Source organism: Lycorma delicatula, chromosome 1 (genome assembly GCF_047948215.1).
Source record: "Lycorma delicatula isolate Av1 chromosome 1, ASM4794821v1, whole genome shotgun sequence".
Taxonomy (NCBI): Eukaryota; Metazoa; Arthropoda; class Insecta; order Hemiptera; family Fulgoridae; genus Lycorma; species Lycorma delicatula.
The window spans coordinates 85,894,975-85,910,142 of NC_134455.1; the positions used below are offsets into that span (position 1 = coordinate 85,894,975).

Consider the following 15,168-nt stretch of genomic DNA (forward strand, 5'->3'; position numbering starts at 1 on the left):
TGAAAGCAGCTTGAAATAAGAACCTCTAGTTCTTAATTAGACAATTAATACAGCCATTAATAAAGTTTCCAGCTTAGGTTTGGTAGAGGTTATTGAACTGAAAATACTTCAGCATTCGTATGTAAAACTCAAATTTGGTTTTACATTGATACCTTCCTTCTGCAAATCATAATAACCAGCTATGAAATAAACATTAAGAATTATACATGTACAATAAACCAAAGTAAAACCCATATTCTGCATATTATGGGAATGTACAAGCCAGAATAGAATCAATTATACACTGTAACGAACTAAATATTTATGCAGCTACTCTGTACAAGTTTAAAGTTTTCAGTAAAAGTTTTAATGGTAATATGTCTAACTTGGATTAGACCAGTATGAATGCAATTACAAAATCTGAAGGCAGAAATTATATTAACATGTTCAATGCTTTTGAAACCAAGCAGTTCCATGACTGCTGAGATGCCAACTGGCTGTAGGATCTGGTCTCAAATTGACTCAATATTCTGGCACCTGTCTGGCAAAAAGAATGCTAGTTGCATCCTAGTTAATACTGTGGGCATCTGGGGCCCAGAGATAGAAAAAAAAAGCACTTAACTTGTATTAAAGGAGAGCTTCATTCAGTTTGCTAAATATACTTTCATATACCAAATTCTAGATTCTATACTTACAATTAACTGAACATGCAAGAATATAACACTGTACAAGTGTATATTTGTATTCACACAAATAGAATTATTTAAAAACTGTGGAATAAATTAAAGTATTAAATATTTAAGATATACTGCCTTTTTTTTCAAAAATATGCTAAATGATATACTCAGCAATACCAAACTTATTATATCTGCATTAGTTGATTTAAAACTAAAACAGTTTCCAAATGCAAATGTACTGTACATTTTTATCCAAGGCAAGAGGAAAAAAGAAGGAAATGAAAATAATATAAAGGTTTTAAATAAAATTAACTTAGATTTTAACCAAGAATACTTTTTATTGTTAATAAAAAATGTTGACTTTTATTAAGTTCATTTTCTAACCTGGGCTCCACCACCCTGCCGTATAATTTCCTAAAAAAAAAAAAAAAAATTAAAATTAAAAACATTGAAAATTAATATATAACCAATTTCTGATAAATACTACAATGACCCACAACTAATGAGGCAACCAGTTTTTGAAACAATAATTCTACAGATATTGAAGTTATACCTTATTAAGAAATTTATGTGGCTGTTTGGTAATTTTGCGCAGATTAATGGTCACTGGTATTTGTAAAAAATTTTTTTTTTTATAAATATAAGGATAAAAAGGTGTTCAAGAATCATTTATAGTAGCGGGCATGAAAAACTTTAAGCTTGCAGTCAAGAAACTAACATCCTGTATACCAACGATTCTACACATTTCTTGTCCTGTATACAAATTATTCTACAAAAATTTCTCTTAAAATTTCTCTGTTCATGATAGGTTAAATTTTTTAACCTATTCGAAATTGGTGTTAAGTATAATTTATTTTATAATATTAAATACAATTAAGATAAAATTATCTTGAATTATTTCATTTGTAATTATCGTTTAAGTATTTCTAATCTATATTATAATTTATGAAACATCAATTAAAAATTACAAATGATGCAAAATTGACAAAACTGAATGCAAGTGTCGACAAATGTAAAGTCAACATTTTCTTTTAAATTAGTATGAGTTACTGTTATAAATGCATCATTCTAATTAGCTGACTTAATAGTAAGTCATAACATCGATAGCAATTATCGCAATTATCATACACAAAATAAAAACAAGTATATTTATTCTATTTATAAAATATATTGAAACTTGAAATCTTTGCATAATAATTTTTGTTTATCTATGAATTTTTGAGTGCATTCTGCCAGTGCTGCAGTTTGCTTTTCTTATTTATAGTAGTAGTATGTATATATTATAGATTATATTTTTATTTGATCTGTAGTTGCAAGCAGGATGAATGAACTTAAATCCAGACTTGTAAAAAATTAAATTGTATTTATAATTATAATACAATGGGAGTTAAACAGTAATGTGTACAAATTCACGAAAGAAGCAGCAAGTAAATTTTGAAAGTTGGAAAATGACAACAAGCATACTCTTCCCATTCAAAAGTATGAAGAAAGAATAGCAGTTAAGTAGAAAATATTATGATAAGTTCAAAGAGTACGGAAACAAAAAAAGGAGTTATTAAAAAAAATTGCAAGAAATCTCTTCAGAGGCTTCTACTTGTTTCAGTACTCTAGAAAATTTAAAATCCACACGACAAACCAGTAACACTCCTAAATGATTGCAACATATGCGTAGTGAGATGGGCCGTAAATGAATTTCATCTCAAAGAAAAGCAGTTGCTCACCATTCTGAAATTGCTGGCATATCTGGCAGATTCAGAGATTGTTGAATATCATAACGTTAGAATTAAATCAATAGAGTACATAAACGCAATCAAAAAATTCAGAACCAGAAACAGGTAGACTGTATATCTTAATCAAATGTATATTTTGTCATCATCCTTCAACAAAATCATGGATGCTTCAGGGGAAGGACTTCTAGGTCCAATTTCTAAAGACAACAGATTGATAATTATACATGTTGGGAGTGAAATGTGATTTATTCTAGACCAATTGTAATCCTGGAAAGCAAGTGCAACAACAACTGGTGACTACCATGAATCTATGAATGCAAATAATTATTTAAAATGGGTTGATAAAAATCTTCCTGAAAATTTGATAATTTTAGGCAATGGATCTTATTACAAACATTACAAGAAAAATTATCTAATACAAGAAATGAAGGACTTGTTACATGTAATTATAGAATTCCATTCCCATTTACTATGCTGAAACCTCAACTATACAAGATAATTAAAAGGAAAAAGAAAAATATAAAGGGTTTGATGAACTTGCCAAAAAAAAATTGACATGAAGTGTTACAATTAAACCCATACCACCCAGACTTAAACTCTATTGAAATGGTTTGGTCTGGTTTTAAATAAAACAGTATGTGCATTGTAAACCTTATGTAAAAAAGTACAAGATGAAGATGAATACATTACACAGGAGCAAATAATTGACAAAACTGCAGAATCTTTTCAAATTTCTTTGGAAGATTACATTCAACTGCTTTAGTTTCTAAAGTATTGTGTATTTATTTTTGTAAAGTTTGTGTATATTTAAATTTGTGTAAAACTTGCAGTAGCTTAGCGTTTTAGTTTTCAGAAGATCTATATAAAACAATTTTTTATATAAACTTAAGATAATTACACTTCATCGATGAGAATTCACCTCATTAATTGCTAATTTTTTTTTATATATTTCTTTACCTTTTTATTAAATCATTTTTTAATATAAAAATTTAACATCAGAATATAAGAGAGATTAATTATTAAATTAAGACAACAAATTTTGTTTGCTTGTACAACTGGCTATGTATACAATTCATACTGCCTCTTTCTGTTTTATTTACAGTCTCAGAAATAGCAGAAAGTTAAAACATTCCAAAAACATACATTAATCAATGTCCACACATTAACATGTCATTAATCCATTACAGAAAAAAATTTAACAGGTAACCTTGCACCTTAAGTATTGGCACTTTAAAGGCAATCACTTTGTAAGCACCATAAGAAGCCTTAAATCAACATATATTTCAATGAAATGAGCTTAGTTAGCTAGAAGTTTGAATGAAAATAAATACGTTAAAAACATTGCAAATTTAAGATTTAAATGTTTAAGTTTTTGCTACATTTAAAAATATGATGCAATTACCTGAGCCTTTGTAATGTTACTTTAAAATTCTGATTTAAACTAGAATTAATAAAATAAAATAGATAACATGCAAACTTAATAAATTATAAACATAGATAAGGAAACTGGTTTCAATATACAACAAGAAAGTACAACATACCCGAGGATAGTTTCTTGTTGGGGGTGTTCTTATCTTTCTGGCTTCCTTTGATCTATTTCTAACAACTTTTGAGTGAATAGCACAAGAGACACAGTAATGTAGCTTGGCATACAATTTCGGCAGCTGGTATGCTGAAAATGAGAAAAAATGTTTAAATAATGATTACACATAAAATAAAAATTTTGTGTCGCATATGTAAAATGAGATTTTACAGATTTATACAAATTTAAAATATGTTGTCAAAGAATATTAATAAAATCAATAACTGAAATTATTCATGCCAAGATTACTTAATTTTTAACTGAAATTATTCATGCCAAGATTACTGAATTTTGAATGTGCATTACCTTTCAAAATAATTATCAGTACCTCTATAACAATTAATATAAAAGTAAATACATTTAAAATAAATCAGTTGAAAGCATACTCTGAGCATTAGGTTTTAAGGGGATTTGTTAAGAAGAAAATTGTTTTATATGCAGTACCCAGATAAACAGCTGATATGCTCCTACAAACAATTCAGGCATGTGTAGAATTAGAAATAACTTATTTTAAACTCCTGTAACTTCTACACTTCAGTTTAGAATAAAAATGCAAACATAAACTCTGTTTTAGGATTGAATTTCTAATACTTACAATTGTAGACACTTGCTTCTGTGATATCCCTAACAGCAGCTGCTTCAACTATGTTACGGATAACAAACTTCTTAATAGCTTTGTCTTTTGGAACACATCTAGCACAATTTGTGCAACGAACAGGGTTGACATGGCCACGGCCATGTTTTGAACGTCCACCATTCCTTCGCTTCTTGGTCTGAAAAAAATTTTACTTTAAAACTTCACTTTCAATTCTACAAAATCATTGCACGCCTTTACTGTTCAAATTTTATCTCAACAGTAGATATCTCCCAATATACCCATCTTTTTTTTCTTTTATTAAAAAAAACTATTTTCACAATTTTATATTTCTGATAGGATTATCATAATCAATTTGGGTATTTTCTGCCTTTCCTTCCAATGATGAATTTTATGGAAACAATGCTAATGCTAGGAAGGGCAGAACTAAAAATCTTTGTAAGTTATCTGAACTCTTTAACGAGGCAGTCAGTTTCATACTCACAGTTTTGCTATCCATAGCTTAGTTTGCACTTTTAATATTATTTTTCTCCCGCGTTTTCTTCAACTGCCATCGGAGATAAAAAAAACCATTAATAAAAACTTTATATGCTAACACGAAGCTACATTTTAATTTTTGTAACTTTTTAAATTGCTTACCTTACCTTATCTGTTACAAGTAATTTGCAATGTAAGTATAATTGTTTATTTTTATTAGTTCCGATTGTAACAGGAATTCTTTCTTTAGTATTTGTTTCCAGCAAAATTCATTATGTTAACATGGAATTCGTAAATTCATTTCAAGTTTGGTTTTACATTCTAGAAAATAGTTGTATGATAATGAAAAGATTTCAAACGCTATTGAAATCAAATTAATGGTACATTCACCACAATTTTTAACTACTAATCGTTAACAGAAGTAAAAATCAACAGCTAATTAAAACAAGCACTCCTCATTCCTACTAGATACATTTCAAAAAAATAATTATAATGAACAATGCCCAATACAAACGCTACTTGATCCTAAAGAAACATAACCCCCTCAAATTTAAATACTAACCCATGACACCTAACACACAAACCAAACAATTACTTAGAATCACTTCTATGGTACTAAATCTCTTACTGAAAAATAATTTTCAAAACCCAACGCACTTAAAACTAATATTATATTTTTAGGCTTAAGACCTAACACATGAGGAAAAATTATATTAGCACAATTATATTGCTTAAAACTGAAATTCGTAATACTAATTCATCTACCCTGAAAATTAATTCCACAACGTCATACTGAGGATTAATAAACTAGCAAAAAAAACCTATTTCACTTCTTACCATCTTTAAGTTTTCACAGACCGACGGAAAGAACTTAAGCTCGCAACGTGGTCTATTTACTTCCGATCACAGTGGAAATGTGATTATTGGTTTGCAACTTACAAAATGAAAAATATAAAAATTAAAAGTTATTTTTAATATTACATTATTTCAATAAAATAAAGAAATCAAACAAATCTTCTGAAGAAAAGTTTCAAGCTTTCAATTAATAATTAAATCACATTTATTATGTAGCCATTATATTACATTTTTAGTTCAAAAGAATACCGATTATTTAACTATATATATCATCTAAACGTAATAAAAATCAAACGTAATTCGCATCCTTACGTACTAAACTATATTAATAAATTCTAATGTATGTCTCTAAAGCCATACAATAATTTCAAGGCGGCAGCCTCAAACAACTTTGAAGCGGTTTATTTGAAACTCCTACAGTTAAATAATGTCATTCTAAATTGATCCTTTCTTCTTTCCTCCCATCTAGTTTAAGTTCAACCTCTTCTTTGATTTTCCTGATACTTCTTCTTCTTCTAATTATATATGTATTTAATTTAATTATATACTAGATTAAATGCTTGACTTCGTCCAGTCCCTATCCAGTTTATTACTCAATCATTAAATTTTTTATGTTATCAAAAAAACAATATACACCACATTATAGCTTGAACTTTAGGATAATAAACAAAAGCTTGATGAATTCCCTCTTCTTGATACTGTTGTATAAGTTGCTCATGGGAAAAGTATAACTATCTAAATCTACTCCACTACTGCTACTTTAAGGTTTATTGCTGAGATTTATCTATTGTTTTAATGAATGCTGATGTTATTAAAAATCTCAGTCTTTTAAAACATACGGGAAAGTCAGAAGGGGAGAGAGGAATTAATGTTATAATAATTATTTTGTCAACCTCTGTGGCAGGGTAGGTAGCGTCTCGATGGAAATCCCAGGTTCGAACGGCATCCAGTCAGGTACAGCATCTTTTAATATTCTATCAATTTCCACCAACCTTTACCAAACTTTAATATGAGCCCAAAGGAAACTTTTTTTTAAGCAAGCTTCAATCTCATCAGTTCTTATGTCTCTTGGAATGATCAGAAGATTCTCATAAAAATCTCTAACCACAATAAACAAAATCTCACATTACCTGATTCTGGTTGTATATACCCTCTAAAGTACAGGCAAGTTTTTTGGGCCATTGTACCCACTTTATCGGTATGAACTATTATTGAAGATTTTTAAATGACATCTTCCCCATTAGAGAATCTTTCATTGTTATACAATCTTTTGTTTTGTTGTTGATGAATAATTATTATTATTATTAAATTTATTGCATTTTAATGAAATTGTGTGTAATGTAATTTTATACTCACATATTAGGCCATTTTTCACTGTATTGTTCAATTTTAAAAGTAATTATTTTTTAGTATGAGATTTTATGACATAGACATGATGTAAATAATTGTTCGAATTCATTATAATTACTTTTTGAAGGATATTTGTAGTAGAAATAAGAGTAGTTTTTTTAATTAGCTGTTGATTTTTACCTCTATTTACATTTAAACTTAGAAAATTTAAACAATGAGCTGGGAGGAAAGCTGTTCTTCCTCCCAGCAGTAAGTTAGCTGTTACTCCCAATGATAGTGTTGCTAATGCAGTTTTTCAGACAAAATTTTTGAGAGGAGTAGGTTAATTAAAAATGTTTTACCGGTTCCTTTGGCTCAATAGATGAATCATTCTAGTTAACAGACAGTTGAAAGTATAGTCATAATTTAATGTTGCTTCTCAGTTAAAGCTGGCTCATAAGTTTTAATATAATCATTAAGCTCAGTAATACTGTATGACTTTCTCAAAGAAAGTCATACAGTATACACGAATTACACAGTATACAGTATACAGTTTCACTACACACATATACTACACCAAGTACACTACACGAATTACAACATATACATTTACTCGACTACACAACAACATCCACCACAATTTTCTCTTTCATTTACACTTGGTGGTGTTGCGACATCGTACGAAACGCAACCGTAATCCAAGGTGGGATCTATCGTGCCGATGGGTGAATGGCTGTACGTAGTGAGTCTCGAACAATGTCCTCTGAGCACTAGAGCAAACCCAGTGAGGCCTTGTCTTCTTCTCTTTCTGATGCCAGTGACGTTCTCCGGCTGACATCAGGAGATGAAAGCTTTGTTGGTGCAGTTAGCATCGTAGCTATTGAATCTAAACTAGCAAGCGATGCATTTTCGGTGGCTGATGAACTGGATTCAATCTGTAACGGTGTGCTAGGACTGGCTGAAATAGATGCTCTCATTGAAGCTGAGCTTTTGGAGGCTCTATAAGTACAGTTCTTATATCGTCTGTATCTTCTGCTTTCTCGATAATGACTTGCACCTCCACTTCGGTACACTCAGATTTTTCCTGTACTATTGTCACATTTCCTTAAGCTTCTGACTCGATGACTGAGTGATCTTTTTGTCTTTTCCAGATAAATCAGGATTTTTAATTATTACGTCAATTGGTAGCGTTATGATCACAGGTTTTGCTGGTTTTTTATGCTGCGTCGGTGCGTTTCTTATATCAACGACGTCAGTGTGGGAATGAGCCTTCGCATGTTTAATTGGTTCTGACCGATGAGTAGACTCAATCTTTGTATCAATGATTCTTTCTATCATTGTTGCAAGACTTAGTGTCATCGTATTAAGCAACTGCTCCACGTTGAGTTTTGATAAGGAAGGGGCAGCAGCTGCTTCTGCATAAGTGGTTGATAGTTGAGGTGTTCGTTGACTAACAATTTTCTTCGCTTCAGGATAACTTACTTTTTGAAGCATTTTAACTTCCTGAATAGCCGTTTCCAATTTATATACTGGGCAGTTCCTTGATCGGCAGTTGTAGTGGCCTTTAAAATTAATACAGATTGGAGGGTCTTTACATGGATCACCCTCATGTATCTTCATTCCACATATGCAAATTTCCTGCGTTGCAATGTGTCCGAATCGTTAACACTTAAAATATCTCATAGGCTACGGAATGAAAGCACATACATCAAGCCGATGTATGCCAGCTCATACCTTTTCAGGAAGATTTGGCCTATTGAATGTCAATACATGCGAGGCCGAAGGAAGAACCTTACCATTTCTTCTCATAGTTAGCCTACGACACTGAATCACTCCCTGACTAGACATTTTCTGTACTATTTCTTCTTCTGTACAATTTAGAAGATCGCGGCAAACAGAAACTCCTCCGGATGTGTTAAGGGTGCAATGCGGATGCACAGATATCGCAAATACACCGATCTTCTTCAATTCCTGGACTTTTTGGCTTTGACTGTCATTGATAGTTTCGATGTGCAATCCGTTAAAAGTCTTCTGGATTTCTTTGACAGGACCACCAGTACAATTAGCTATTTCTCTAGCGATTAAGAATGGGCTAACCTTTTGGAAGTTACCATTCTTCTTTCGTAATAATCAAAAATCTTGGTTTGGGAACATTATTTCCAAAAAAAGCGTTTCTCAAATCTCTACTGATTCTATCAGCATCTTTTCTAATCTTATCTGACTCCTTGCTCTTTTTCCTCTTCGGTTGTGGCGAATCGGCGGTTTCTAAACGGGGGTGTTTACGTGCACCTCTGCCACGTTTGTTTGTTCGCGAATATTCATGTAAGTTGAACCCTTCTGTAGCAAGGCTAGCCGCCGGGGTACAACCCCACTCCAGGGCTACTAACCTTGGAGGTCCGATCCGGTACTCCGGTGGAACCGGCATATGTCCTGGCAGAAAGCGGATGCGCAATCTCTGCACTGACTCCAGGCTCCTACTCACCGAAGCTTTCAGAGCTCCCATGCACCGACATACATGGGCACCATTGCTACATGCTTGCCATCGCAGGGGGCATGTGGACAACGGAAGGGTCTCCGTTACACCTGCAATAACATTGACCCTGGCCGCCACATCGCCAGCTCTAAATATGGTATGAGTCCATTTCCAAATCATTCAGTTGTTCATATCCTTCAGGTGGCCGAAAATCCAATCCGTCTCGTGACCTAAGACGGATACAGGTCAAAAAGAAAAAGCATATCCGAGGAATTTACTCGGAACCTCGTTAGCCAGCTATACGCATTGACGTAAGTACAGCTGTTGCCGCGCTGGACGTAGAACGTAGATGTTGTGTTACGGACGTGAGGATTATTATTATTTTTGTATTTTTTTTTTGTATTTTACGGGCATCGTCTGCTAAGGTCATTAGCCCTCGTCACATTCTTTAAAAAAAGAGGTTAGTATCACCATCAAAATCGTCATATGTAAGGGTGAAAAGGGCCCTTACATTTTTATTTAAAAACTCAAAATACGCAATAAACATTAAAACACAACAATAAACAAACAACACTTATGGGGTGTAAAGGGACCTGATATTAAAATTTGAGATAATATCTCAAAGAACATGAAAAGAAAATATAAGTCTATACAATAAAAGTTTCCTTGTACCTGTTTCGTTTATTTATTAATTTAAGCACCATCGAGGCGACCAGAACTGCCGTTAAGCCGTATATCAGTCGTCCCAGGATGACATGGCAGTTAACTCCCCCCTATAAACAGTCTCGTAGGACGTAATCCATCGGGGTCCTCCAAGCGTCATAAGAAAAATCTGACCACTTGTTCAGGACGGCCAAAAAGGCCCTCGGCGGGGAGGCTACCCTTCCTGACCTACTAGGCTGCAGGCATGCATTGCGCTTACCCATAGTCTCGCGTCCTCAGTCTACCCTTGAGGGTCCTCCAAGGCATTATTGGACACACCCCGACTCACTGCTCTTGAATGCAGGCGAGCCAGGGCGAGAACTACCTCCCGTCATTATACATGCCACGCTTCGAGACTCCCTTATGTATATAAATCTACTACTTAGAGTTTCTTTAACACAGCTTTAAATTTTTCACTTTTATAGACTTTTAATAAGTCCACTGGCGTGTAAATATGCAACTATTTTGCCTTCATTTCCATTATCTCCTCCAATAAGTATTCCACTTGTTTTTTATGTCAGTTAGACAGTTTTTAACATCTGCCACCCTTATGGGAAATGCATCCCAAACATCGCAGACTGTTGCCCTTCTGGCAGCTTCGTCTGCGCTTTCATTACCTGCAACACCAGCATGCCCTGGAGACCATACAAATACGCATCGCTGTCCTCGTTGATTTAGAACGTATAAAATGGACAGGATGTTTGCAGTTAGGACATCCTTAATGTTCTTGTTCCGAATTGCAATAAGTGCACTAAGAGAATCGAAACATATTAGCACTCTCTCTTCTCAATAATGTTCTATGTATCGAAGAGCTTGCTGAATGGCAGTAAGTTCTGCCGTGTAGACACTGGCCATATCTGGCAGTTTCCAATAATGGGCTTCTCCATTTATATATATGGAGCATCCAACACCACGTTCGGTTTTAGAACCGTCAGTATAAATTCTAATATGTTCTTCGTAACTACTGACGGTTGCCAAAAATTCCTGTTGGATGATAACTGCTGGTTTCTTTTTTATTTCTCCCTCAGAGAGATCCAACCTAGTATTTACCGCTGGAAAGAGCCATGGTAGTATTTCTCTTGTGGAAATTGCTAGTGTTTCTGGTATAGCAATTTCGTATTTCCTTCTTAATTCGTGGTACCTAATTCCGGCTGGTCTGGAATAGGTAGCACGATGTTCATATACTGCAGCCATAGGATGATTCGAAAACAATTTATTATTTATATGAGCAGGGAAAGCCCATACATTTGCTGCATATCTTAACAAAAGGATCTCTCTTCTATAATGTAGTGGCATTATTCCGGCTTCAGACATCAGACTAGCCGCCGGACTTGTGCGGAAAGCGCCTGTTGCATATCTTATTCCGCTATTATGAACTACGTCTAACTTTTTTAAGTGCGACTTTCTAGCGGATAAATATACGATACATCCGTAGTCTAGTTTAGATTGAACCAATGCTTTATACAATCTCAATAATGTCTCTTTGTCTGAGCCCCAATTTAAGTTCGATAAACATTTTATAATGTTCAGGGCTCTTTTGCATCTATCACTAAAGTCCTGTATATGTAATCCCCATGTAAGGGATTTATCCAATACTAGTCCTAAATATCTTACGTTGTCTTTATATTGTATTGGATTATCATCAATTGTCTACGCAGGACTTTGATGAGGAATTCTCTTCCTACAAAAGTGTACACAGCACGTTTTTTCTGGTGAGAATTGGAATCCGTTATTCCTTGCAACTTCATTTAGAGTACTGATCGCTCGTTGCAATTTGTACCTCGCCATAGCAGTCTTGTTGCTGGCATACACAATTGCCAAATCATCAGCATAGACGCTTTTGCTGATTTCTACTGGAATGGCTAATATCAATTTATTAATGGCGATGATAAACAAGGTACCGCTCAACGGCGAACCTTGTGGTATGCCATTTTTCAAGATTCTTATAGATGAATATTCGCTATTGATTCGTACTTGGAAAGTACGGTCATTCATATAGTTGCTGAGCAGTACTGGCTGATTGCCACGAATGCCCCAGTCATATATCTGGAGCATTACTCCATAACGCCAGGTCATATCTTCTGAAGATCGAAGAAGACTCCGACACAATGTTTCCTTGTAATAAAGTTGTTATATATAATGTTCTTTAAGTTGATCATTTGATCGGTGGTGGAATGGTACTGTCGAAAACCTGTTTGATATGGTGATATCAGGTTTTCTTTTTCTAAAACCCAGACGAGTCGATTATTAATAATTTTTTCCAGTATTTTTCCCATATCACACGTCAAGGAAATAGGACGGTAGCTATTGGGATCTGTTAAATTTTTATTTTTCTTTGGTACTGGAACAACATGAGCTTTTTTCCACTGCTGCGGGTGCATTCCGTCCCGCCATATTTGATTATAAAGTTCTAATAATCTGCGTTTTGCAGTGGTATTCAGCTGCCTGATCATATTATAATGGATTTCATCCGGACCAGCAGCTGTGTTACCTGCTTTTTCCAACGCTTTCACGAATTCAACCATTTTAAATGGTACATTATATGAGTAACTATACTCAGTTCTAAAATTTAGTAGACCTTCGAGTTCTTTTTTTGTTCGAATACCTTCCTCGTAGTTGGCCATTTTGCTGGCCTTCTCGAAGTGATTGGACAATAGCTCTGCGATTTCGTTTGCAGTGTCCTTAATTCCATCTTCATCTTGAAGGTTAGTTATGGGCGCAAAATTTTTACGGCCACAGATCACCTTCACTTTCCTCCAAACATCTGACTCAGTAGTGGTTCTGTCGATGGATGACACGTATTGCTGCCAGGATCGTTTCTTCGAGTCAATCATGAGACGTTTTGCATACGCTCTGTATTTTTTAAAGGCAATAAGATTTTGTAGGGTAGGACGTTTCTTAAGGCGTTATACGCTCTTTTCTTTCTTTTAATAGCTTCACTAATTTCATCGTTCCACCATGGAACGGGTTTATTCGTAAGTTTTCCAGATGTTTTGGGAATATATCTCGATGCCGACTCAATTATTCCATTTCTTATGGCGTCGACATCGTCTCCGATAACTGCAGTTGTTTCAGGGAGTATCGTTCTAGCTGTGAAGCTCGTCCAGTCTGCCTTATCAAATAACCATCTTTTAGAGATGGGATATGTTTTTCTTGTAACATCAGTTACAATTTGCACCGGGAAATGATCGCTTCCATGCAGATCGTCTATGACATGGAAGCTGTACCTCGGTGCTATCAATCCGCTTATAAGTGCAAGATCTATACAGGACGTCGATCCATCTCTGGCATTGAAAAAGTTTCCAAGCGTTGGAGCTCATGGATGTTTGAAAAACATCCATTGATGGTACCAAGCGTTGGAGCTCATGGATGTTTGAAAAACATCCATTGATGTTCCATTGTACTATCGACTCGCTGATTTTAAATTAAATTATTGTCTGGGTTTGCTTTTCGGCCACCCTTTTTTCCTTTTTTTCACCATCTTACGAACATCATCGTGTTCGTGGATAAGGTCGTCGCCCGTAAAGCTTCCGGTCTCCGAATCGGAGACCATCGAAGCCGCCGACGACGGTCATGGATCGGCACCGGTTACAGGCGCCGATTGTAGGGCGGCAACTTGGCCGACCCCAGACACGGGGGTCGCACCGGTCACCGCCTGTGGAAGGGGGGACACTCGTCCCCCCTGTGAAATTTTTTGTGGCCTCTGAGGCTTAGAGGCCACTTCCTTAGAGGCCACTTCAGTTAGTAGCTGTCACTTTCTTTTCATCAACTAAAATCTCACTAAGACGGACTTGGATTTCAGGTTTAGTGTCCGTTTTCTTTTGTACCGGAGCGACTTTCTGTTTTGGAGATGTGTCTTCAGGAGGCTGTACAATTATTCTTGGCTTAACAGGTTCTTTAGTGCTGAGAGGCTTCATTTTATTTTCAATTATCCTCTTAATTAAGCCAGCCAAGGTAGGTGCAAGTTTGTTGATGATTGCACTCTCATCAACAGCAACTGGAGCAGGAGCAGGAACAGCAGCCGCAGCCTGAGCATAGGTTGTTGTTGGTCTAGGTCTGCGGGCGTTTATGATCTTCTTTGCTTCAAAGTAGCTGACCTTTTGCAGGGTTTTTACTTCCTGCACAGCTACTTCGTCTTTGTATACAGGACAGTTCCTGGATCTACAGGAATGCTGTCCTCTGCAGTTTATACAAGTAGGAGGCTCCTTACACGGCTCTCGTTCATGAACTTCATCACCGCACACGCATATTTGCGGCCTCTCACACCTAACAGCGGTGTGTCCAAAGCGTTGGCACTTAAAGCATCGCATTAGTTGCGGGACAAATGCCCGTACATCCAACCGATGTATGCCCGCTCTTATCTTCTCCGGCAAAGTAGGCCGGTTAAATGTAAGAACATGGGATGCTGAAGGTATGACTTCGCCATTCCTTCTCATGTTCAACCTCCGACATTCTAATACTCCCTGCGGTGCTAATTCTTCTACAATTTCCTGCTCCGTACAGTTAAGAAGATCCCGACAGACCACAACACCCCTTGAGGTGTTGAGCGTGCCGTGGGGATCAACACGTACAGCTAGTTCTCCAATTTTTTTAGGACCTAGGATCTTCTGTGACTGTATATCATTTACAGTCTCTACATGAAATCCCGTGAAAGTTTTCTTAATTTCCTTAACAGGGCCTCCAGCACATTCTGTTATTTCTCGAGCGATGAGGAATGGACTCATCTTCGAGAAATTACCGTCTTCTTTTGTAACAACTAAGTATTTTGG

At 35.3% G+C, this 15,168-nt stretch overlaps 1 protein-coding gene across 1 annotated transcript; it reads right to left on the reverse strand.

Moving 5' to 3' along the window:
* Window positions 1-974: 974 nt before the first annotated feature.
* On the reverse strand, window positions 975-6,035 carry LOC142319808 (small ribosomal subunit protein eS26-like). Its single transcript, XM_075357490.1, has 4 exons — window positions 5,878-6,035; window positions 4,564-4,741; window positions 3,928-4,058; window positions 975-1,070 (listed from the first exon to the last, which is right to left on the reverse strand). The coding sequence occupies exons 1-4, from the start codon at window positions 5,878-5,880 to the stop codon at window positions 1,029-1,031; spliced, it is 354 nt and encodes a 117-aa protein (XP_075213605.1). The 5' UTR covers window positions 5,881-6,035; the 3' UTR covers window positions 975-1,028.
* Window positions 6,036-15,168: the final 9,133 nt, after the last annotated feature.

Bases quoted from the DNA above. Each gene is read 5' to 3' on its own strand.
- LOC142319808 (XM_075357490.1), bottom strand. The intron at 4,059-4,563 runs GTAAGTATTAGA...TCTCATTTTCAG, and splicing joins AGAAGCAAGTGTCTACAATT to CATACCAGCTGCCGAAATTG. The intron at 1,071-3,927 runs GTATGTTGTACT...TTTTTTTTTTAG, and splicing joins CAACAAGAAACTATCCTCGG to GAAATTATACGGCAGGGTGG.